Source organism: Rhizoctonia solani, chromosome 2 (assembly GCF_016906535.1).
Source record: "Rhizoctonia solani chromosome 2, complete sequence".
Classification (NCBI taxonomy): Eukaryota; Fungi; Basidiomycota; class Agaricomycetes; order Cantharellales; family Ceratobasidiaceae; genus Rhizoctonia; species Rhizoctonia solani.
The window spans coordinates 513408-538874 of record NC_057371.1 but is presented as its reverse complement, the minus strand read 5'-3'; the positions used below and the strand labels follow the sequence as shown (position 1 = coordinate 538874).

The 25467-nt window shown below is 45.4% G+C and overlaps 7 protein-coding genes across 7 annotated transcripts; 2 read left to right on the top strand and 5 right to left on the bottom strand.

Moving 5' to 3' along the window:
• Positions 1–448: 448 nt before the first annotated feature.
• Positions 449–4418, bottom strand: RhiXN_04769 (dihydrodipicolinate synthetase family protein; the record flags this gene model as incomplete). The annotated part of the gene is made up of 10 exons (XM_043324585.1): positions 449–652; positions 703–828; positions 879–1385; positions 1444–1533; positions 1588–1736; positions 1799–2228; positions 3447–3667; positions 3723–3906; positions 3957–4163; positions 4224–4418. The coding sequence occupies 10 exons, from the start codon at positions 4416–4418 to the stop codon at positions 449–451; spliced, it is 2313 nt and encodes a 770-aa protein (XP_043177004.1).
• Positions 4419–5485: 1067 nt separating this feature from the next.
• RhiXN_04768 (dynein heavy chain 9, axonemal) lies at positions 5486–11965 on the top strand (the record flags this gene model as incomplete). The annotated part of the gene is made up of 17 exons (XM_043324584.1): positions 5486–5508; positions 5563–5622; positions 6326–6527; positions 6582–6670; positions 6782–6840; positions 6892–7124; positions 7183–7784; positions 7835–7873; positions 7933–8039; positions 10094–10263; positions 10318–10406; positions 10462–10577; positions 10634–10866; positions 10921–11169; positions 11207–11515; positions 11566–11843; positions 11902–11965. 17 exons carry the CDS (start codon positions 5486–5488, stop codon positions 11963–11965), a joined length of 2922 nt encoding a protein of 973 aa, XP_043177003.1.
• A 130-nt stretch (positions 11966–12095) lies between these two features.
• RhiXN_04767 (polygalacturonase) lies at positions 12096–13685 on the bottom strand (the record flags this gene model as incomplete). Its single annotated transcript, XM_043324583.1, has 10 exons — positions 12096–12181; positions 12233–12320; positions 12382–12505; positions 12557–12791; positions 12848–12916; positions 12970–13082; positions 13138–13231; positions 13288–13345; positions 13401–13493; positions 13557–13685. The coding sequence occupies 10 exons, from the start codon at positions 13683–13685 to the stop codon at positions 12096–12098; spliced, it is 1089 nt and encodes a 362-aa protein (XP_043177002.1).
• A 969-nt stretch (positions 13686–14654) lies between these two features.
• Positions 14655–16416, bottom strand: RhiXN_04766 (uncharacterized protein; the record flags this gene model as incomplete). The annotated part of the gene is made up of 12 exons (XM_043324582.1): positions 14655–14750; positions 14804–14929; positions 14984–15098; positions 15154–15193; positions 15247–15291; positions 15563–15592; positions 15647–15700; positions 15757–15769; positions 15828–15861; positions 15920–16065; positions 16125–16294; positions 16344–16416. 12 exons carry the CDS (start codon positions 16414–16416, stop codon positions 14655–14657), a joined length of 942 nt encoding a protein of 313 aa, XP_043177001.1.
• Positions 16417–16900: 484 nt separating this feature from the next.
• On the top strand, positions 16901–17308 carry RhiXN_04765 (ribonuclease H2 non-catalytic subunit domain-containing protein; the record flags this gene model as incomplete). Its single annotated transcript, XM_043324581.1, has 2 exons — positions 16901–17224; positions 17285–17308. 2 exons carry the CDS (start codon positions 16901–16903, stop codon positions 17306–17308), a joined length of 348 nt encoding a protein of 115 aa, XP_043177000.1.
• Positions 17309–18331: 1023 nt separating this feature from the next.
• On the bottom strand, positions 18332–19263 carry RhiXN_04764 (oxidoreductase family protein; the record flags this gene model as incomplete). Its single annotated transcript, XM_043324580.1, has 6 exons — positions 18332–18396; positions 18570–18582; positions 18638–18682; positions 18752–18907; positions 18967–19136; positions 19191–19263. 6 exons carry the CDS (start codon positions 19261–19263, stop codon positions 18332–18334), a joined length of 522 nt encoding a protein of 173 aa, XP_043176999.1.
• A 2117-nt stretch (positions 19264–21380) lies between these two features.
• On the bottom strand, positions 21381–22964 carry RhiXN_04763 (uncharacterized protein; the record flags this gene model as incomplete). Its single annotated transcript, XM_043324579.1, has 11 exons — positions 21381–21536; positions 21613–21721; positions 21784–21823; positions 21887–21935; positions 21997–22040; positions 22222–22251; positions 22316–22369; positions 22426–22438; positions 22495–22539; positions 22595–22750; positions 22809–22964. The coding sequence occupies 11 exons, from the start codon at positions 22962–22964 to the stop codon at positions 21381–21383; spliced, it is 852 nt and encodes a 283-aa protein (XP_043176998.1).
• Positions 22965–25467: the final 2503 nt, after the last annotated feature.

Below are 25467 nucleotides of genomic sequence, written 5' to 3'. Positions count from 1 at the left end.
TCCAGATTTATAGATCACTAAATTCGGACAAAAGTACCACTTGGCCTCGGGCCGGCACGGCAAGGAGGGGGGATGCTAGCACAGTGGGAGAAATATACGACCGGGACCGGCGGCCGGAGAGGGTGGGGCCGGGCCACTGAGCGAGCTGGGTGAGCAGCCAAACCAGGTCGAATCTGAGAAGAAGTGCGGGTGGGCAGGATTGACAGAAAACGGGGAAACGAGTGGGTGATGCTACGAGCAGTAGCGAGTTCGCAGAATGTGGGGGAAATAGAGGCGCAAGCGCCGAACTATAGTATTACAAATAAGGAACAGATACAATACATGACCGAATGGCAACAAGTCTAAGTCCCGGCCAGGGCGGCCGAGTATAAGTTTTGCGGCCCCCACAGGCTCTGTCGCAAAAACCTCACTCCAGCACAAGCTCAACAGATAGGGGGTGCACGCTTGGTCATCTGCCTGTGACTCTAAAGCGAGCAATTCCCCGATCTAACCACACGGCTGGCCTTCCCTCATTTCTAGTTCTGGCCCATATATCCTCTAGCATCAGTAATGTTTGGTTTCCGGTAGTTTCCGGTTCTGCGTGCTCTCGGACGCCTAAAATTCTCTGCCGAATTGTGCTGCGATCCTGTTCATCAATCGTGGCAATTCCAACCTACAGATGGTCTTGAGAAATTACATACAGCCTAGACTTTGAGAACTTACCAAGGCTATAGGTATGAAGAGAAAGGCGTCGGGATTCCGCGATGGCTTGACCCCCCTAACGAGGCGCATAAACCCTCTCTGGGCACGCGCCACGCGAGGATCACTGGCGCTGGCCCCACAAAAAGCCTGGGTGGTATGAGCTCCAATTGTGCCAATTCATAGTTGGATATACGTACCATATAGAGATAAATAAGGACCGCAAAACGCCAACATTCTTGTACCGCTATTCTTCTAATGTGTAGCAATGGATCACCCGACTGACTAGTAGTAACGTTGATCTGCGGGACAATCGTCTCTATCCAAGTAACCAGCTCTGTATTTTTACCGGTCCCTGGGATTTCGCATAAGGACATTATCCAGGCAAAAAGAAGAATGAATTGATCTGGAATCCCGTGTAGCCATTGCAGGCCAATCGTGTCTTGCTGCTGGTAAACTTGCTCGCATAGCTCGATTGAGAACGGGACTTCGTATCGACAATACGTTGGTTGTCCAGTGGTCACGCTCGCCATGATGTCGAGAGTTGCAAAATGTCGGAGGTTGAGGTTAGGGTCCAGCAGAATGTTTGGGAGATTGATTCGGTATCCCGGTGGTTCCAAGCATGCGCGTCGAAAGACAGGAGCCATAGCCTCTAATGACTCGAGGCAGGTGCGTATTGAGAGCGTACTAGTTTGGAGCGTAAATACCTTATGTTTTTAGTTGTAAGCTAGGCAAACCTTCAACCTTGATCGATAGTGTTCGTACCTCAAGCATATTATCCAATACGCGCATCGCGTGTTGTCTGTCTATTGCACTGGCGAGAAAATGCGTCTCCATATACCGGGAGCCACTCGCCTTTACAGTCAACACCAATTTATTCAGTACCAGCTTCTCCTGGCCTTCAATTACCAGGTTTTTTGCGAACTTGTTCATTACATTTGCGATCAAGATGGTCCTTGTTCGTGTGCTCTCTAAGGAAAAATGTTGGATGACCTGATCTCGCATAGCATGCGCTATTTTTAACGGATCAAAGATCCTGACAGTAGCCCAGTGCGCGTCTGTTGTAGTAAGTTTGGTATAAGTTCCCTAACTGGGTAGCAAGTAAGTTGTGATGACTTACAGCATTGTAGCACAAAGGGTAGTGAATTTTGTTGTATATTCTTATCCATAGTAGGAACTATACAGAAGAAGTCCTGAACCCTCTCGATATCACTGGAGTATTCTTCGTCGTCTTCGGGCTCTGTTGTTTCTGAAGCCTGCGGTACTAAACCACAGGCAACAGGGTTCGCATCATATGCCGAAACTGTAGCCTGCAACTGAGCGCTTTCGGCAGTGAAAGGAGGTCCTATTGGGCAGTTATCTGGGTATGAATGTGATGGAGCGGTGCCGATCAGTGATTGAGGAACATAGTTGATAATACTCCAAGGTTCTGCGGAGCTCGGGTCGTGGTAATTAATTCTTGGTTGCGTCTCAAATGAGTTGAAGCAAGCCGTTGTGAGTGAGTTTTCAGATGAATAGAGAGTGAAACCGGAGCTGGGGTTGCCTTCTGACTCGCAACGGTCAGTAATAATATCTGGAGCAGATGGTTTAGAAATGATGCGGGGCCCTGGCTTTGTTCTTCTGGTCCGATAACTCTGCTCTTCCCCATATTCCACAAATTCGTAAACGCAAGTGCTTCCTGAGTTCAAACATCGCAAACACCGAGGCTTGGTCTCGTCGCATTTCTTACGTCTGGTGACATTGTTATTTGCCTCTAAGATTTTATAGACCACACACGGCTTACCTAGCCTTACATAAAGCACACCCTGTCAAGGACCTCCGTGATATGGCCATTCTTGCCTCGGGAATGGGCAATTCTGAGGAACAAACTATTATCGAAGAGAAAGTGACCCGCACGGAGTGGTGCGGCCGTTAAGGCCGTATGACGTGTAATCAAGCAGAGGCTTTTGCAAGCTCGACCTCCTTTGGTTAGAAGGTTGAGAACACGCGCACGTATGTGTTGACAAGTGGTTGAATCTGCACGGTATTATATAACGTATTCATAGGGCCTGTAGCTACATCGAAGCCGGCAAATTTCAATTACTTAAACTTCTATCAAAACTGGATCCACCCCTGGTCGTGGTTTCGAATATTTCTGTAGCAACTTGTGGGGTTATGCTATGGAGTCTACCGAGTTTGCAAAACTTGTACTAGGGCCAGTCCAGCCGTGCCATCTACCCATGTTGCTTGCGTTGGTTATATTACCTAGTACGGCACTTGCGTACCGTGTCGTTTTCTTCCACACAATGCATTATGATCCTGATTTGCTCGCTGAAACTTTATCTTGCTCTTCACTCTGGTAAGTCACCCCCCAACTCATGGCAAGGATTCGAAGTCGTGGTCGGGGCTCGGAAATTACCACCGGACAAATAGCGTCATACACCGGGTAATTTGATCCTTCACGCAAGCGGCTGACTTGACTTGGCAAGCTGAGTGGATTAAATAGTTGGCGATCCGAATGGGCGTCCCTGACTGGGCTGATTTGGTCTGTTGTTTCATAAGGAATATTTTACATTGTTATACAGCATATCCTCCACCTCGAGCTGCCTTTCAATTTTAACAATTTCTATTAATTCAGTTTTGGCCCATTCCTTCATCTCCTCGGTTGCATGGGAGAGGCTTACGAGGGTATGCAACGCTCAGGTAACCCTCTGTGAAACGCAGTTGCGTACTTTGATTTTATAACATCAGTAAGTAATCATCCCACAATATGTTATTGGTTATCTTACCTTGGTACCAGTAACCCATCCTTTCCCAAGTGCCCACTCTCCTCGCGAGATTGCACCCGCCAGTTCACGTGCTTCGTCGTGTTTTCCGGCTCGCCATAGGTCCATGGCTTTTACACATGCTCGAGGAGTCACGTTGGCCATTCCCGTGATAGCACCCTGGGCTCCGACTGCTAGTGCCGCAAGGAGGTAATCTGATGCGCCCCCGAAGACGGTGAATTCGCCTAGAGCACTTGGTGAATATATAGTTATAATATGTCAAGAAAGTTCAGAACTGACTGTTAAATGTTGGTTTCAAGCTTGCCAAACGAGCGATTTTTCCAAGATTATGGTCTGTATGCTTTACCCCCACAATGCGGGGATGCGTGGCCAACTCGGCGATCAGCTCACTACTCATATCCAATCCACTGCATACTCCCGGATACGAGTATACAAGAATTGGAATAGGCGACGCATCTGCTACCTGGAAGCCAAAATGAGTCTATAGTTGGAAACCCTTTTGCAACAGCTTACATCTCGGTAATATCCCAAAATGCTCTCCTTGCTCAATGCGGGTGCAAAGTATCCGGGGGGAAGGACCAAAGCATAATCGCCTCCACTCTCCGCTGCGTCTTGACAAAACTCGATCGCTTGGAGTGTTGATTGGGCGCCAACTGTTCCGACGATGACCAGCCCAGATGGGTTGATTTTATCTACCACTTCACGGGCGGTTGCAGTTATCTATCTCAAATCAATAGATCAAAGAGAAAATCAAGTGTACGGTATAAATGGTGACCATACCTGATTCCTCTCTTCCCTCGAAAGTGCGACGGCCTCACCCGTCGTACCCATAACCACAATCCCCTTGATGCCCGACTTGGCCTGCCATTCAAAGTGCGCGGCCGTAGTTGGAATATCAAGTTCTTGTTTGGGTGTGTCTTTGAAAAAGACGACGGTGGGGGAATAGATGCCATCGACAAGAGATCGCGAAGGCATCTTCTTGAATGGGTTAGTTGAGAGGGCGGGGTCGAGGGTGGGAGAGAGGAGAACTAGACTTATTTATAAATGCATCAATCAAATCCTTGGCTTATGCGTTGGTTTGTCCCGATCCATTTCCGTAGTTGTTTGGCGAGATATGATAAGCATCAAGGTGGAGAACCTTTGATTAACTTGATGGGTGCGTGTGTTCCGTAATAATTCCTGCGACATGCTTCGAATTCGGTGGGTTGTAGCCTACAATATAAGCCCGTTGGTGACCCAAATCTATATGCGCTCTGTTATCCCAAGGGCCATACCCCATAAACTTATTGTAATTAAGTTTCAAAAGCCTATAATCTAGATTACAGTATCACCGCACACTAATGCCGATCCTGATTCAATGACACCATAGTCATAGGGGAGCCTGCACGAGCCCAGACTTAGGCGTAGGATTTAAGTAGCTAGTCACATGACCGTCGGTCGCGCTCGCTTGACCGGACTCCCATAGCGCATTCGACTCCTCATCGCGCTTTTATTTCACCATTTCACCCACCGGTCCATCCGCTCGCTCTGACACATTTACTCGCCAATCGTTGCTTCATGATGTTCCCGCACATCTCAATTATCGTTCAGGTTTGGCCACCCACCCATGAGTTCTGTTCGCGTGCCGGATCCTCCACCCCTGCTGGTACCTAACGATGATCATGTATACACACATTTGTTTTTACTTTATTTTTTGAGACTCGCTCCTATGCATATGATATCACGTCGGATGCGTGGAGCTACTAAAGCCTAAGTTATTGTTGTTCTAAATAAATGTGCATATACAATGCCCTTATGCCAAGTGTCTTACATCATTGAGTGAATTAGTTACTTTAGAACAGAATCGACAAGTCAACTCTAGCCTATAAATTTTAATCAACTAATATATGTAATTTCAATCAGACTGCTGACGTTTTCTATTGTCAGTTTAGAACAATGGCGCGCGCAGCCATGTCGCGCTAGTCACGTGTGCAATCTTCAATTTGTGGTCGTGATCCTTGTGGACGACATCAGCCCCGTTCTGTTATCCACGACCATACCATATGCCGGCTCTCACGCGTTCACAGTACGTAAATTTAAGCCAAAAACTATGGTATGATCCAAGCTGACTGATTGATAGAACCAGTGCTACTAGGATGGCAGCAGACCGAAGGGGGAAAGAGCAGCCAAACGTGGCGCTGTGAGCAAACCGGAGCCAAATCCAGAATCGAATCGAAATCCAAGGATAAGGTACCACCAAAGAAGAAATCCCGGATTGAGGATCTCATCCAGACGAAGAGCCCAATTCTAAGCTGGTATTTCAGCCCACGGTGCTCCCGCTCGAGTTGTTTCTTGAGGTAGCCACTTGCCAAAATAAACGTAACATCTCACCCACCATCACTCACGACCTTCTTTCCTTAGATTGCAAGATACATATCCCCGCTCGACCTCATCCACCTTTCTCGTGCCGCCAGGGTCTTTCACAGTGCATTTATGTCGCGCTCGACCGCTGACGTCTGGCGTACCACATTTGCCAATGCTGGCGTGCCACCATGTCCAGACGAGACGATGGCGGAGCCACGATATGCGGCTCTGATGTTTCTCGAACAGTGCACGGTCTGTGTGATTTTGTTACCGGGTACACTGAGCAAGAAGAAAGTGACAGACGTCTGAGTAGACATGCCACAAGCCGGCGACTCGCTATATCGACCCCATCAATTTGGTTCGGCTGTGTCATAGATGTGGCAGGCACATGTACGCACCACATCTTTGGAACGATGCTCAGTTGACGAATATATGATATATCATCCTGTCCTATAGGGCCCTTGAGCCACATGAGGTTGGCTACTATGGTGACTTGATCCCCCGGTCCATATGTGAGCCACGCCTCATACTTTGTCTAGTTTCTATACGTGGCGACTCACATATAACGAAGTCATTGTACCTCTCTATCCCGGGAGGAAAGCAGAAAGGCCCGAACGGTTCCACAGGGAACAACACCGAAAGGTGGCAGAGAAAAAGGAGGAGTTCATAAGGGCTAGAGACTATGACGGGTGGGATGCGTGGGTAGATGAAAGGAAGAAGTTTGTCAGGGCATGGTACGAAGTGAGTATCTTTTCCATACTTATGCCATCTCTTTGATTACTTCGAATGTGCCAGAAAACAAGTGACCTTGTAAAATGGGTACGGAAACTGGAATGTGAATACGAACAGGAATTACAAAGGCTTCAAGATGTCCGTACAGAAGGGTGAGCACCTTCCAAGCTGTTTTGTTGAATTAGTACCTATAGCGATACCCATAGGATTAAATCTCGGCTAATAAATCTGGGCTGGTGCCGAGCTGATATTCAATTAGCCAGTGGTTACTCTAACAGATGGAAGACGTTGTTCAATAGAATAAAGCCCCTTGATGAAAAAGGTTAGGTTTTTTTTTCTATACTCCAGTGAGGATACTCATGTGAAGTTTTAGATTGGAACAAACATTTGCCGCACTTGCTTAGAGACCTTGAAAGTGCCCGTAAGAACCGCCTCCGCCTTGAAGCTCATAAACGGTATCAGCAACGCCAAAAATCAATTAAAGACTGGTTTACTTCAAAGCCCGCAATCAATGTATACATCAAGCTATGCTGGAAAGATAAAGACAGCCATATGGAGTCCGAGATTGGATTAGAAAGGAAGCCAATTAAATCTCTTCATTCCGAGGTAAGCCAACTCACGACTCTATTGGCTGTTGAGTCAGCTCAAAATGGCCATCTACCAGGTTGTGGGGAAGCAGCAAGACTATGTACTCGAAATTAGATCTTATCCAGTGGATCCTTTCAGGTACTTGTGCACACCTTACAAAATTCATGGGGCGTCACATATCACGGATCTCATTTCTTGCGACCAGCCTATGGACAAGTTTTGGACTGACTTCACAGACAAACGTGTGGATATAGTAGAACAACTCTACAAGGGCCGAGTTTGTATAATTCAGGAGGATCTCATCAAAAAGATACCTGATGATTTAGTACCAGTAGACGTCCAGACTCCCAGTTTTTATTTGCAGGGTCATATTGGCTCTGGAGACACCTCGATCCCGGACGATCCTCTTTCTATCAACTTGAGGAAACTGCTTCGCGCTGACGTAGTGCTTAAAAAAGAAGACAAGAGCATGTACTATCCTGAAGGATTGGACGCTTGGACCCTGGAAGTGTTTAGAAGTTCGGTGCGCTATGATCCGGAGTTATCCAAGATTGCAAAGGCTCTGCTCAACACACTTCAACACCCCAACGCTTGTTATCTCGAAATGAGGCCCTCGGCAAGGTCTTCCTCTGTGGGCGCTGCACCAGAGAACCACACTATCATACATGGAATGGCATTGTAAGTCACATCTTGTCTACGTGTATACATTACACCTGACATGGTCCTAGCTCGACCATTACATGCGGGAGTACGGAGTCCATGAACACGTCTGTAAAAAGAATAAAAACGCGTCCGAATCGGGCAAAGAAATCGAGATAGTGTTTAGGCATGATACCGACAGGATCGATGATGAGAACCCGTTGGTGCATGTAGTCCCCGTCGCCAAGCAAGAGCCGGTCCCGACTGCCGGCACAATTGTTTCCATGTCAAGATGTAAGCTCTGTTATAGGATGCACATATTTATCAAACGGGGGTTCCACAAATCACAAGGCACGTAAAAGAGGTGTAAGTGGTCCAAATTTGATTATAGCAGTTCTCTAACAAGCCTTGTACTACTAGACATTTAATCGAGGAGCCTGTATTGGGAGAGCATTACACCGAGCCATTCCCATACAGGGTATAAGATTGGTACTATCATTTTTGTTTTTCTATTGCTATTATTGTAAATACTACGAAATGTACCTCACGGAACGGGAAGAATGGTTTATAGGAGCTTGAACAATCAGTTGTGAATCTACAAATAAGTGAGAACGTAGGATACTTGACAAGTTTGATGCATATATATGCGATAAATGTACTTGCTTGACAAGTCGAAGACGTCTGGGCTTTGAACTATCTTGAAAGGATCTGAATAGTTGGCTTCTCTCAGATTGTGAAAGAAGAATCAATTTCCGTTAGCTGATATCAATACAGGCAGGACTTTCATCATTTTTATTCTTATACATGAGAATTTGACTTGGAAATAGATCTTGAGATGATTCTGAGAAAACTCGATCACTCGAAGCGTTGATTGGGCACCCGCTGTTGGGGCGATGACCAATCCAGATGGATTTACTTTATCTGCTGCTTCATAGACGACTGTAAATAAATTTTCCATTTCTCAAATAGCGAGAGCTCGGATCCTATATTGGTGAATAGAGAGAGCAAAGGGGGAGAGACAGGCGACAAGGAGAATTATCGATGTCTTGAGCTTGCAAGAAGTAGGTCACGTGACTGCCGCTTCACGCTATGTCGACTTGACTTCATCCCGGTTTCGCACGCACCGAGTGCTCCAATATGCCTTTGCGTATCACTTTTATACCTCCTACGCTACGAATCCTGACAGAATTCCACCAAATCTCCGGTTCAATGGTTGCATCCTTGGACAGTTAAGTATGCATACTGCCGCATACATGATCCATAGACACTATATACTGACGTCCAAGCACTTGCAGAATGAGTTTCGAAATGGATATCTTGATAGGCCTGGGCTATCAGTATACCCGGTTATTGTTGTCAGCTTGGAACAATATATACTTTGGGACTCAGCTGGTGGGTCACGTTCGCAACTTGAATTTGCAAACTCGGACATCATCCCCGTCTTGCCATCGACAACCACCCAATATGCCAGCTCTGACACGTTCAAAGTATGGGAATTCAAGATAAAAGCTTAACAGAATCCTAGCTGATTGAATAATAGGACCGGTGCTATCAAAACAGCAGTAGTGGAGAGTGATCCAAAGCCGCCACCCAAACGTGGCGCAACTGGCAAACCAAAACCCAGATCGAAACACAAGTCAACTCCAAAGCCGGTACCTAAGGCTAAATCACCGCCGAAGAAGAGACCTCGAAGGAAAGCGCCTGCGCCAACAAAGGATCTGACACCAAGATGGTATTCCAACCCACCGTGCTCCCGCTCGAGTTGTTTCTTGAGGTAGCCACTTGCCAAAATAAACGTCACATCTCACCCACCATCACTCACGACCTTCTTTCCTTAGATTGCAAGATACATATCCCCGCTCGACCTCATCCACCTTTCTCGTGCCGCCAGGTGTTTCACAGTGCATTTATGTCGCGTTCGACCGCTGACGTCTGGCGTGCCACATTGCCAATATTGGTCTGCCACCGTGTCCGGACGAGACAATGGCAGAGCCACGATATGCGGCTCTGATGTTTCTCGAACAGTGCACGGTCAGTATGATTTTGTTACAAGGTACATTGAAAAAAGAAGAAAGTGACAAGCGTCCGAGTAGACATGTCGAAAGCCGGCGACTCGCTATATCGACCCCATCCACTTGGCTCGGTTATGCTATGGATGTGGCAAGCGCATGTACGTATCATATCTTTTGGATATTGTTTAGTTGATGAGTTTGGGACGTTATCTCACTCATAGGGCTCTTGGCCCACATCATGTTGGTCAATATAGTAACTTAATCCCCCGGTCTATATGTGAGCTAGTCCTTGTGCTTCGTTTGCTTTATATACGAGGTGACTCATATATTGCGTAGTCCTTGTACCTCTCTATCCTAGGAGCAAAGCAAAAAGGTCCGAGTGGTTCCATCGGGAACAATATCAAAAAATAGTAGAGAAAAGGGACGAGTTCCTCAAGGTTGGCGACGAGGAGGGATGGAACGTATGGGTGGACGAAAGAAAGAAATTTGTTGAGACATGGTACGAAGTAAGTGGTCTGTTTGTGCTTGTTATATACTCTCGTTCATTCTAATCATGCCAGAAAACACGTCCCCTTGTGAGGTGGGTACGCGACTTGGAGCTTGAATATGAAGAAGAGCTACAAAGGCTAAAGGAGGCCCGTAAAACAGAGTAAGCACCTTTCAAACTATTTTGTTGGACTGAATCCTGTAGCTATAGCCCATAGGATTGAATCTCGGCTACTGAAGCTAGGCTGGTATATGACTGACATCCACGAGGCCAGCGATTACTCCAATAGGTGGAAGGCATCGTTCAACAAAACAAAGCTTCTCGATGAAGAAGGTTTGCTTGCTTTATTAATCTATTATGGGGGGAAGGTTACTCAAGAGAGGTTGTAGATTGGAATAAAATATTGCCTCATTTGCTCGAAGGCCTTGAAAAGGCTCGTGCTGACCGCCTTCACTCCGAAGCTTTCCACCGACGTTCCTGTCGTGAAAGATTGATCAGTAGATGGTTTTGTTCAAATCCCTCAATCAGCTTACATGTCAATCTCTGCTGGAAAGACAAAGACAATCGCATGAAGTCCGAGGCGGAATCAGCAGAAGCGTCAATTACATCCTTTCATTCGGAGGTGAGCCCATTCGCGACTTATGTATCAAGCGGGTCCAAAGCAATCACCTATTAGGATACCGAGAAGCAAGACTATACACTTGAAATTAAAAATTATCCCGCGGGGCTTTTCAGATACTGGTCAAGTTCAATTTTACGCAGTTATGGGCAGTCATATTTAGCGGATCTCCTCGACCAAGACAAGACTATGGACGAGTTTTGCATCGAATTTAAAAACAAACGCGGAAAAATAGCGGAGCAGCTTTACAAGGGCTGGATCTGTAAAATACAGGAGGATCTTATTGGAACAATACCTGAGGACTTGGTACCGGTGGATTCAGAACCCTAATTTTTATTTGCAGGGTCATATCGGCTCTGGAGATACCTCGATCCCAGACGATCCTCTTTCCGTCAACTTGAGGAAACTGCTTCGTGCCGACGTAGTGATCAGAATCGAACAAATGAGCGCACATTATTCCGGAGGAATCGATTGCTGGACTTCAGAGTGGGGTATGGGGCAGTACGATCCAGTCTTGTCCAAGATCGCGAAAGCTCTACTCCACACACTCCAGCACCCCAACGCTTGTTATCTCGAAATGAGGGCCCTCGGCAAGGTCTTCCTCTGTGGGCGCTGCACTAGAGAACCACAATATCACACATGGAATGATATTGTAAGTCATGTCTTGTCTGCGTGTATACGTTACACCTGACGTTGTCCTAGCTCGACCACTATGCACGGGAGTATAGAGACCATGAACATGCCTGTAGAAGGAACAAAAGGGCTTCCGAATCGGGCAGAGAGATCGAGATAGTGTTTAGGCATGATACCGACAGGATCGATGATGAGAACCCGTTGGTGCACGTAGTCCCCGTCACCAAGCAGGAGCTGGTTCCGATTGCTGGTGCAATTGTTTCCATGTCGGGATGCAAGCTCTGCGTTGAGATTGGACATTATTATAAAACGGAGGCCACGCAGATCACGAAGCATATAAAGGAGGTGTAAGTAGCTTAGATCCAAAGATACTAGTTTGCCACTGAGCAGTTCTTGTGCTAACAGGCATTTAATTGAGGAGCCTGTATTGGGAGAGCATTACACTGAGCCAACCCAATATAGGGTGTAACGCTGGTACTATCTTTTTGTTTTTTTGATCGAATGTTGTAAGATATAGAATCAATTAAAAGACTTGAAAATGGTGGATAATGGATGATGCATTATAGATTAAAGATGAGCTATGCGCATTTACTGGGTGTTTAAAGCGAGAAACCGGTGATACCAGAGTAATTGATGGCCCCCGCGGATCCACCAGAAACCTTGAGACCCGACCAATTCCAAGTTCCTGAGTAGAATATTAAGTTTCGGAGATCGGGTTATGACACTAGATGCCTACCTGTGCAAGAACCTGAGCCGCAGTTGACTTCGACCTCCTTGGCTCCACTAACGACGGAAACGGTGTTGGTACCACTGAAGGTCACGCCCTGAAACAAGAAAAATCCTGTTTAAAGCTAGTCGGTATAATTCAAGAAAAAAAACGCCTACAGAAATTTTGACGCCAGTCCCAGGAGTACCAAGGGTATCTGGGTAACTCTGGTCAATGATGACACCGTACTTTTTGCAACCAGTGACGGTGTTGCCGGTGTAGGTAATGCCAGATACAGTGGAGCTGTGTTTGACATGAGTAAAGAAACTTCTATGAAACTTGCTCTTAACATACCCAGTGGCAGCAGCCTTGGTCTTGATGCGAAGACCATTGTCGTTGTTCGTGACCACATTATTAAGGATCTGTACGCCACTGACTGTGACATCCGAGTCGATAGAGCCCACCGAGATCCCATGTCCACCGGTGCATGTGTTACGCTGGAAAATAATGTTGGAGCCTTTATTAATTGCGAGACAATCATCTTGATTGTGCACGGTGGAGTCTTCGATAGTGAGATTGGAAACCGAGACTATATGCGATTTTTCACGGGTTAACCAACGCTTTGCGAAGGAAGAAAGTACTAACCATCAAACCCGTCCGTGTTATGACCAGCAGCTTTACCACCACTCTTGCTGTTCGCAGCATCTCCTGCAGCTAAACGCATGTTCAATATCCCCATCTTGAATAGCCTCAGAAGTTGATCTTACAATTGTCGACTGTGACCTTGGAAACAGTCAGAGCTGCGCTGTTGCCGAAGCTAAAGCATTGCTGTGGGGAGTTTTTAACTACAACGTTCGAGAACGTTCCGGACGATTTGATTCTATAATCCATTGTGGTTAGATGTGCAAGGTAAACACAAAAGGAATGTGACTGACTTCATCATGGGGTGAGGCTTAGTCGTTCCACTGCTTCCAAGACCGTCCCAGTATTGTTCGCCTTGGCCGTTGAAGGTATGTCCATTGCCGTTGACTATAGTTGCGTGTAGCTCTGAGTAACTGCAACGTTCCGGTGCACTTCAGACTTACAAGTGATGCTTGTTCCGGTCAATTGGAATAGTGGTCCCGCCCATGCAGAGACGCCAAACTATATGCGTGGTTAAATATTGTTGGAAAGCTGCCATTGATATAAGCCCGCTCACCGTAACGTCTCCCAATAGGTTGACTGTAGCGCCACTGGGGGCATCCAGTTGGAAAGTCTTTCCAGCGGGTACTGTGAACGAGTTGATATTGATCTATAAGCGAATCAAGAATGGAGTGTTAAAATATCCTTATGCAGGAGTCTGAATAGCACGTACAGTAGTACATTTGATTGCATTGGCAACATCATCTAAAGATGATATGGTACCTGTACAACGCTCAACTGGGGATGCAAACAGGGCAGGAGCCAAAGAGAGAAGGGAGAAAGTAGTAGCAGTGGAGCGCATGGCGATTGGCTGTTGATTGATTGGAGATGCAAGAGGAGGTGAATGATGACCCTCCCGTCTCCGTACGCTCCCTCTTTTATCTAACATTCTCTGTACCGTTATGCTACTCGAACGGCGTCGCCGAGTCCGCTGCGGCCCGCCAGGTCTCGCAAGGCTATTGCAAAACGTAGTGAGCAACGGCCCGCTCGTAAATGAGTGGGTGCTCACAAGACAGGGTAGACCCCCAAGATAACAGGCACACCCCCTCACATGCTCATTTACATCACAACCAAAAGGTAAAAATAGGCCAATCGAATGCTTCGATGCCTCGACTAGCCAAACAATACGCGTTAGTCAGATGTCATCCAAGTGATGTTACGAAATTGTTACCAGGATATGGTATTACAGTGTATCAAGATGTGTTATTTAAATTCCAAAATTGGGCATGCGCAGTCCGACGATATGTGCTGGCATGATTTATAGGTCCTATTTTTACTCGTGATAGTGAGAAAAGAATCGAATAATAGTAGAATATGACGAATCGGATCGGTGGTAATTTGTCGGAACAATCATGTCATGAGCGTACCTAGTATATTGACTCTACTTTTAGTTCAACGGCATGGTTAAGAAACAACTAGGTTGGCCTGTCAGTCAATCCCCCGCTTCACGCTATTATCTTGATGGACATGTGCTAAAGAGAGTTAAATAAGCTTGTCTTCCTGAAGGTGGCCGTGAGAGTGTGTCAGGGATGTAATAGTCATCTGATTCGGGTGTTTCAAGGGTTGTGATTAAGCGCGAAATATCTACACTTCAGTGTGGGATAATGCAGGGCGGAAGCCAGTCGAAATAGTGCGAAGCTTTGGTATCATGAGTAAGGATTGTGTATGCAAGCTATGACGACTGTGGTAGTACGAGCTTCTCCCCGAAATTCGCGACCGTTATAACCGGCGGTGCTAATCTAAGTTAATTGCAGTCTTCCGACATAGCGTATCAAGTAGATTTATGAGGAGCGGCCACCTCAGGGGGAAATTGAATGAGTCTGATAGCATAGGAACCACCGTCTTCGCTCGGCTTCACGACCGACACCTATGGCTCTGAGTTGGTTTTTAATACTTTGCGATCTAACTAAGCCTTCTTACCTGACTCATTTCCGGCGCATCTTTACTGTGGTCGCTCGACAGACTATCCACGCTAACATCGGTAGTAGAAATCTCCATTCGGCTCGACACAGGTAATTGGCCATCATCGAAAGTAACAACCTGGGCCTGTAGGTAAATATTTGGCATGTTCTATCTGGCATCGTAGAAAAGGTGGCGCACCATGTCCCTAGCAAACACCGGTTCACTAATGATGCCCATCGTGCCATGCGAGGCCCCCACATTAGGAAGCTGAGAGGGACCAGACCTATCGAATTTTTGGCGAACATAAACTTGGCTTGATTTGCGTATAAGAATGAATCACTGGCTGAACCTAATCATAAGTCACTCACCCCAACAAACTAATCATTAACGATAAATTAAATATCTTTGCTGGAACAAGGTTAGACCCAGATAGAATGAAGCAGCAGCTCAATCAGAATTACCATTCATGCCCCCGAAAGAAGAGTCAGAGAGGGTGGCCCTCCGGTCTTTAATGCTATATGAGCTATGCTGTACTAAAGTCACACGCAGACAGCTCACAATGTGGTCGTTGACAAGTACTATGGAAGTCATGACAAGCGGCGGGCTGCAGAAACCTAGTACACTTGAGCTCAACAACCACAGGATTCTGACGAGACGTCAGGACTACGTACCCACATGACTGTCCACACTGTATTTAATAGACTATTATGTTCTCTGAGGCCTTCCAGACAGACAAATCTTAATTTGGTGTCGCGATTAGTTTGACGACCAACTTACCGGTACGAGTCCGACAAAGGAATACCGTGGCTGTCGCGAAACGGGTCAAATAGATCCACAGGGATTAGTAGTAAACAAACTGACTGGTGGTCGTCATCAGGAACTCCAAAGTGAACGAGCTACTAATGCATAAAGCCACTATGGAGATGGTGAGAATGGGTTGGAAGTGACACTCAGCCGGGACAAGTACTCACTCGCAATCTTTTTCTGTTGTATGATTGCGATTAGCAAGCGCGGTCCGATCAACCAGAACGCATGGACTAACCTTTTGTGCCGAACTAGTATCCGCCAAATTGGAGCTATACACGATCTGTACTGCTTTAAGCTGAGTTCTTGAGCCAAATAACAAGGGCTTACTCCCAGGTGATCAGCGATGAAAGTGAGACAACAAAGAGCAACGAATGGGATGATGGGCAGTATCCGTTTCCCAAATATTCTCCAGCAGCGATAAATGAAAAAGGGCTGGACAGAGGAACAAATGAATCCGGTGAGGTATGTATATACTGTAATTAACTTTGGAATTTTTGTGAATATATAGTCCGGATTTAAGGAATCCACTCACAATCTGATTAGAAGGGACCGCATCTATTGTCCTAAATCCACAAAAGATTATAATTATTGTTTGTGCCAAGCTTAGTGCATTGACGAAAATAACGTATAGTTTGAGTCCGATCGGTCGTTTGAGAGCGGGCTCGGGGTTCAAAAAGGTGACAAGCATAGGAATAAGGATTCCTACATATAGGTCGGAGTAGTTCAATTGACACTAAAGATACAAGCTAACCTTGCGCGATACATTGCATAATGACCAGTGACCAGATGTGACGAGGCTCTGGCTCGTAGGATTCACTAGACATGTTGGCTGGGTAGGTAAACAGAGGATGTACATGAACATGGCCTTGATATAACTGCTTCACGGCCAAGGATTAGGATAACATTCTTATTTCAAGATGAGTGACACGAGCGGAATCGGGTTTCTCCGATTGACCGTTCATGGAAGGTTATGTTCCGATGTGTTGACAAATTTAGACTGATGCCGTATTGCAGTTCTGAGTAATACAGATGGGAACATTCAGGCCCAACCGACTATGGTCTTAGCCTTGGCTTAGAATTATATGTGGAAGATTTGATTGGATATAGGGCGTTTCTACGGGGAAAGCCCGCGCGTCGCGATAACACAAGCCGCGCGCCTACTCACATCGCACGGTGTGCATGTGCAGTCATGACCTGTCGTGATTGTAGAAACAGGGAACAAAGCTGAAGTCCAGAAGTCGACAAATGATTACAAAGCACCCCACAGGTCACGTGTCAACGACGCGGTCCTGACGTGACTCTCAAACGATGACAACTCCCCAACTCTTACCTTTGCATATCGATTACGATGGCCCAGCACCCGTAGACACGTATTTTCACCCCGCCAAAGACTCTAATGGAACCCATATAGCTGCATTTAGAGGACGAACGCTCTGTGGTGTTGACCTACCGCTTCCTGCGGGATATACAGGCGCTGTTCTCTCAACAAAATCAGACAAAAACGGAGAAAAACGACTCGAAACTGCGTCTACATTCTCTGAGATCACACTCTGGAGGCCCGACATACCGGTTGACGTAAATGCAGATGAATACGCTCGAGCTATGGATGAGTGGACGAGGATGGCTACACTGGTGCGATGTGGATTTATATCCACCATTTTTGCGCAGAACTAACATTGATTTGACGACCAGATACATAGCCCAGATGAAGAGTAACATAAACAACGACACCGATTTTTTCTATCTCCCGCGAGTCTCTTTTGATCTATTTGGTCTAGTAATCACTTGGTTTCACTGTGTGTAATGAGAGTCCGACTTGCTTGGCTCATAATTCCAATCTTCTGACGAGGCTAAGGCAGGAGTTATTGAGTGTAATGTAAAATATAGAGCTAAGAGATAATCACCTGACTATTAAATGTCGAATTTTATGAGATTCACGATCAGAACCATGTACACCTTAAAACTAAATCAACTTACATTCCCTATGTGAGCAGTTGCAATAATCTTTCCTTGCTTCCCTCGATCATCTTCCATCTTATCGCGGGGGAGCATTGAACCCGGTCTCGGTCTCTGTGTACCATCAGATATTATCTGCAATGAGCAATCGATATGCCTTTCATTCAGTCGAAACGTATGAGGAGTAAATTTACCTCGAGAGCAAACATCGGCTCGCCCGCGCCATTGCGCTCCGTTAGTCCATGCGACACGCGTGGCCAAGACTGTTCAATTTTTCGGCGTATATACCCTTGTCTGGAAAGGATAGAGGCATATTGTCAAGGCGTCCAAGATCGAGCAGCCATAATCATCTGGCTAAAGCGAGCATGGCTTACCCAACTATACTACTCATGAGAGAAAGTTCATAGGTCTTCGCTAAACCAAGGCAAGCATGAGCATTGTAGCTCTGAGAAACTCAAAGGTCACCTACCGCTAATGGTTGTAAATATGGCTGTCATGTAGAATTTCCTCTCCGGGACCTGAAGGCAGCACTTAACAGTCGTTCCCTTGGATCTGTACAATTGGAGATACCCACCGCTTCATTGATCGTGGCACCGACCAGCAAAATAAACGAAGGTGCCGAGGATATCTGGATTACCGGTACCAATAGCCATGGCAAGAAAACGATTTGCTCAATTAACAGATGGAAGAAGTGTCAATAAAACCTTACCCATAAGATTTGCCAGATTCTCTCGATTACTCCCTCATGTTTATTCAGACCTGGACCAGGAGTCAAAAACAAATCTAATCTCGTTGTTGGATAATGGACTCAGACGCACCTTCACGAGTGTTGTGCAAGAATACAATAGCTACTCACGGAATACGTCAGTATTTTGATAGGCTTGGAGAAAACAATCAATTGACTTGCTAGAAAATGTCACAATAGCATCCAGCACGATAGAGTTCACGAGGCATATGATCGCTTCAAACCGTTTACGTTAGACTTTTCTCTCGAAAGGAATTATTGGATATTTGTGCTTACTTGGAATCCACCGCTATATTCCGATAACTCATCAGAGTGCGTTCGTGTATCAGGCAAAATACACCCACCTTCTCGAATGGAATACTAGGTATCCACCCGGGGTAAGACAACACCTGAACAAGCGATGTATTTGTCAATCTCAGTTGACAGCTCAAACCTGGATACCGTAATTTGAGACGCACCGCAACAAACCCCGATGTGAAAGATATGATCAGGAGAGACAATAAGATAACAGCTGGCAGGAGCTGTTTGTTAAAGATGACCCAACATCGGTAGATGAAGAAGAGCTGTACTAAAGCAGCTATTATCGGTGTTAAGAGAGTGCATGTATGCATCGGCTATCAATCGTTAAGTCAGAATTAGCTATGGAATCAAGCTCTGAATTAATCAATATTACCATATCAGGCCCAGGTGTACCGTCAATGGTGTAGAATCCTTGGGCAATAACTAATATCGTTTGTGTAAGACCGAGCCCGTTGATCCCCAGAACGTACACTTTAAACCATAGTGGTTTTTCGTTCGCCGAAGAGGCCTTAAAGGATGTCAGGCTCATAGGAATTAGGACTCCTGTGTTATCGTCAAGCATCAGTACACATTGTTCTTGACAAAATGATGCGCTACCTTGAAGAAGGCATTCTAGAACCGCCAACACAAAAATGGCTTGGAGTCCCAGCTTGTATGATTCGGTCGCCATAGCTAAACCGAGTAAATCAGTACAATTCCAAGGGCCTTTTGGGCGTTGCGTATAGTGCGACCATGCTTTAGCTGTATATAAGTCACCTCGGCATATCAATCCCTACCGTGTTCGCTTCGGGGTAATATAAATCAAACAGCATTACATCACATAATCTCAAATTCAAAAGTTTGGCAAGGTGATCTTGTTGTGCCAAGAAGCTGAACGAAATACATATGTACCTAGCGGCATCTATTGGTAGTAACTTCTATGTTGTATTCACATTACGCTATTATACACCGGTACCTTGATTACATCAGAAGGTTCATCTTTTCTCGGCTTTTCTTGATCAGACTCCTTTACTACCCCACGAAGAGTATCAGGTTTGGTCTCGGCTATTCCACAATGAGTTTACCGAGGGTGTAATGTCAGCGCGACTTCAACTGGCTCAGTTGCTTGCTATATAGTATACTGCTCAATCAGAGCGCATATGCATACTAGTATACTCGAAATTGATATATATAGAATCATGGGATCCGACTAACCGAGTGAAGGTAAGACAGAAAGATGTCAGCAAAATGACTGCCACTCGGCATGGCGAGCGTTCGCTTACAATCTTATTCAAGATATTACCACAAGAACCTCATGTGTCGCAAAACAATAAGTCGCTTGCCTTCAGAGCTTCAGAGAGAAGGTAAACTGAAATATTAGTACATAGAAAACTTTATAATTAGTCATTCAGACTATATAAGCAGCTATCGTTTAGGCAAACAAACATGGGAAGACGCTAGAAGAAACCTGAAAAGATGAGTCAGTTGCGGTTTGATTGCGTGGACATTGAGCGAGTCGTGGTTAGGGGGCTTCAATAAAGCACTACTGGGTTCATTCCCGAAAGTGCTAAAGTTGAGCTAAGCTAAAACTTTCAGTATTCTGCACCCCAGAAGTACAGTTGGTATGGTGAAACTCCATGTTATCTAGCCGCACTCGCCATAGAACACTCAAATAAACCGTATGGTGATACGCTATAAGACTCACTGACCAATCCGTTTGCCTGATAGCTTAGCTTTAGCGCTGGGAGAAAGACGCCTACTGATTTCTAGTTCTATATTTGTAGGAGCAGTGTCATAATGAATATGTATAAATACTCTGGTAATGCGAAGAATCAAGTCGTGAGTTTCGGCGGTAACCCATCAGTCCTAACCATGTCTTCTTTGGCCTTGAAAATCAGCCAGATTGTTTGGCAGATACCGAACGATGCTAATGGGTATATCTGACCGTATGCCAAACCACATTTCTTCTCACTTTCTGATCGAAAACTAGCTGCCGAAGAATATAAATACATCCACTTACAGACTTTCCTCAATCTTATTTGTGTGTAGGTTTACCTTGCTATACTCGCCCCACATTCTCACATGAGCTTCGAGCGCCAGCGTACACAGGTAGGTTACGCTCGCATGCGTGCTTTTGCGCATACATAACTACGTTATCAAATCAATCGAAGTGCTAGTACCGTGAGGAGGGCCATCGTATGCTCAAATTCTATCGGAAGATGTTGAAATAGAGATACCATTTGTCTTTATTATGTTTTATGATATGTTGTTCTGGGGTGTCTACCTCAAGTTGCTAAGTCAAAATCCAACGTGAGTCCGGATATAAGGCTATGGCCTAACCGGCCCCGGTATGAATTCACACTCTTTCGGAGGGGCTCCTTCAGTTTTGACTAGAGGTCAGACACTAATCTATGGAGTGCATGGGCTTGGCTGACGTATTTAAGCCACTTTAGACTCGCCTTTTATACTTAGTTCAACTAACAGCTCAGTATTGGAAACTTGGCAGAAAACCTCGCAGATAATACTGATATTAATATTTTCGGTAATTCCATCCTGTGCGCGAATCATCTAGCCAGGTCAACCACTACGCCATTCATGTGAGTCAGACCAGCTTTTCAGGTAACAGTCTATGAACCATAAACGACATCAGGCTCCAAAATTTTGGTATGTATATTTCGCTTAGTGCACCCTCTAGCTTTCGTGAGCCTTGATAATAACTGGTATATGGGAGTATCTAAGGTTTAAGCTACTCCGTACCAGTACTATGGACTCCCTTGATGAGAAACTAAAGCAAATTAAGTACATTATCTAACTCGTGGAACGATAGTGCAATTCAATAAGCACCCCATCATTGACTCGGACGTTTTCCACTCCTTGATTGCTTGAAATAGCCTCCCCATTCCAGCCATTACTATGATCGCTGAATGAGGTAGATCTTGGTTTGTGCACTCCTTCAGGAGACATCTAAGTATAAGCAAATACATCAGGACGCTTTGATGTGACGAGAACGACGGAGCAGCAAGCCGACTCCAGTACTTACAGTTGTAAAAGTAGCAACCGGTCGATTGCCATTATCCTGACCCGCTACGCCGGTACCCCGTGAGGCAGGTAGATGACACCGTTCAATTTGTCGACGAATATATCCTTGCCTATAAGAAACAATCAATACAATGAGATATGCTATAGAATCATACATCGAGGGAAAACTTACCCAACCAAGCTAATCATAAGAGAGAGTTCATAGGTTTTTGCTAAGTGAATATGGGTGCAACGACCGTAAATAGTGGTAAGCGAACAAGAGAAAATTTTAATACCACTTGTGGTTGTAAAAATAGCTGTGAGGGCCGAACGTTTGCCCGGGACCTAGGAAACACAGTTGGTATGGACTGCTCGAGCATATATACATAACTCCTGCACCACTTACAGCTTCATTTATAGCAGCCGCCACCAACAAGGCAGCGGGAGGTGCTGTTGATGCCTGGGTGAGTAAAAGGGAAAAGAGGCACAGTGAGAGTGGGTCTAGTTTATTGCACTAAAGACTATACCAACCCACATAATTTGCCAGATTCGTTGAAGTACGCCTTGATGTCTACTCATGCCTGACTCCAAATTCACAATGGCTAAGTGGGATTCGTTGTACAGTACATACCTTCGCGACTTTGCTTCAGGAACCTTACAGCTGATTACAAGAATACCATCCGAGTCAGTATGTCGCTGATGCTCCAGGAGTAAGAAATGCCTACTAGTAACCACCACGATAGCATCCAACAAGAGAATAGTGAGCAGGCATATAACCACTTCCAAATATTCAGTTAAGCATTTTGGGCGTAAGTCATCTGAAACTTCAACTTACTTGGAATCCCCCACTGTAATTCATCGCAACAGTTAGAGTAAATAGACCCAATCTATGCGACAAACTCACCCTCTCTACCGGAATGCTTTTAATCCATCCCGAGTAGGTCACTATCTAAACCAGAGTAGTCATTGTCTGGAATTACGCGGAATCTGAAAGTGAAGCTTACCCCAATGATTCCGAACGTAAGCGCAAGCAAAGCGAGCACCACCAAAATAATAACTGGCATTAATCGCTTATTGAGCATTATCCAACATCGGTGAATAAAATATGGTTGAACAGAGGCAGCAATGATTGGTGTGAGCAGCATTGAAACATTTACGGGCTGCAATGTAGTTAGACATGGCTCGTTGGGTTAACTCCTAGCTTAGACAGGCACTTACCGCAATTCGTGGGGGTGGGGACCCAAAAGTAGTAAATCCCTGAACAATAGCCAATGTGGTTTGGACCAAACCAAGCGTATTGATACCTAGGACATATACTTTAAACCACCGTGGTTTATCATCCACTGAAGATGCCTTAAAAGACGATACTGCCATTGGAAGCAAAACCCCTTTGTTTTTGTTTGAATTAGCATAAGATCACCCTCAGCTATGGTCGTACATGAAAGTCGATACCTTGTGAGAGGCACTGTAATACTGCCAACAAGAATATACTCCTGGGCTCTAGTCTATATGATTCCACCCCCATTGTCTTCCCCAGAAAAGCAAGAGGATCTTGGAGTTGATTCAATCTCCTCGCTGGTTGGTCATACTATCGGTATATATATGAACTACCTCGGCAACGTATTCCCTGTCTACGTGTGTTGAGTTTTCAAATGATATTGTTGCGCAAGCTCCATTCCCCTGTTTGCATTTAAAATGAGAATTTCCAGAACTTGGAATCGATTGGATTGAATGAGTGTTCGTGGTCTGCACAAGTCTCTTCGATTACAACGGGCTCGATTCAATCAACGGATAGGATATCAGCAGATAAACAGGCCAGGCGGATCAAGTGCTGGAGCCTATACGGCTTATAGATCACTATGATTGAATGCATCGATCCCATTGTCAAATCCAGCTAAATCAATAGTTCAAATTCTAAAAGACATCAGTGTATAGTAATGGAATCGGAAGATACATAGTGAAACTTAAAAGTTTGGATTTTCCGGACACCAAAAGTCGCGCCTTAAACGCAGGGTGCTAGCAAAGTCCAACCGTCATTTCCATGAGCCCGCATCCTCAGCCCATCCCTGTATGCAGTCAATCCGCGGACTCTGCTTTCAGGTAAGGATGCTCGGCAAAATTTGGACGTCGTGCGGATTTCTGCATTTTGGGGGTTCACCTTGACAGTCGGGTAGTAAAAGGAAGAAAGAAAAGAGAGGATTCGCTTTATAGTACGAATCAGTAACTGGGTACCCAACGAGTGAATTTAGTGGATCATCCGACTACGGTGTGTATCAATGGGAAAATGTTGGAAGAAAAGGAAGACTGCCCACAAATCGGAACCATATGGTGACTGAGTGAGCAAATTTCAGATCGAGTTGCCCTTTCACATTTGTACATGTGTAAGAGCGAAGGACTCCCCTATAACTAGCTCTAGAGGAAGATATGTTTAGTCCGATTCCTTACTTCAATCCCCATTAGGTTTGGGTACATACGTTCATTTCAGTGAATGATAGGCTTAGATTGAGATTTAGTCGCATAAACTGATCACTACACTTATTCTTGAGGAAAGGAAAGAGTTTGGTTCATAGCGCGTCGGCGTACATGGACTGATGATCCCCTTAAGCTTAGCCTTCTTCGGGCATCTATTTTTTTTTTTTTGTTCAAGTTCCTTTCATTTTCCCATGGGTTACGGGTGTCGGATTTTTGGTTTGTTCAAGAAGTTGTGCGCATATTGGTCCGAACAGGTGCCGCGTTGCGCGTCCATCGAATCAACCGGTGCAACCCACCGAGTTCACACGGAGAACTCATTAGGATAGATAATTCTATTAGAATAACTTGAACTTGAAAAAGATGTTAACCTTTATGTATTGTTGTATGATACGTCATTGCGGGGGATCTACCTTGAAACTTCAAGTTCATGGAGAAAATCTGGAGACACGGGCCGACCAACGTGCGCGTGAATTCACGGTCTGATAACGCAGTTTCTCCGATCTCGATCAGAGCGCTTACAGACGCCATGTCCAGATGGGTATAAGAAATATTCAGTCCAAAAGACGTATCGGGAAACAAGTGAAGGTTAAATTCCGCAACGCCGGCGCTTTCACGATCCTAAATTTTCTGAATCGGATCGTCGGGAAGCTTATCCGACTTGCTAGTTGTAGGCTGATAGGATGTCAGTTCCGCGATAAAGCTACTCAGGTATTCTCATGCCAGCACTAGGACACTGGTACAAACATAGAACAATTCTCACAATATGTGGCTCTAACGGAAAAGGATTATATCAAACCCCAACTGCATGATATGTAACCAAAGATGGGTCATATTTCTACTCAATAACCAAGCCATTCGTAAGGTGAACCATTGCCAAAAGCTTCTGGAGACGAGCCGGTCATGTCAAAGAGCTTAGGCGGGTCTGATTAGATCAATCAAGTTTATTAAATTAATGGGGACAGTAATTGGTTTCGGGAACACATTATTGGCCTAACGCGGCTCAAACCACGTGATCTCCACGTGTAATAGGCGTGTTTGCTTGAGTTATCCCTGAACCTCACCTTGAACCTCACGCTCCCGCCACAGTGTGTCGCTCTTCGCCTCGATTGAGACACGTATATAAAAACAAACGACTGAATTCAAACATGAAACTAGTTAGGCTAAGCCGAACTGCATGTCAGTGGGGTACACAGCGAGGCCCAAACTACGAGGGAGGACAAGAGGAAGGTCTCAGAGTCGACGTTAATCACTCGAGTGATCTTCAGATGGTCTAAGATCATCATACCGCCCAAGTGACGTCGAGAATTTACATCTTTTGGACTTCTCTAGATGGATCGTACCTTGATGCCTCGTGCACTGATTTTGGCTGTATTAGGTCGAGACATAATGGCCTATGAAGTCCAGC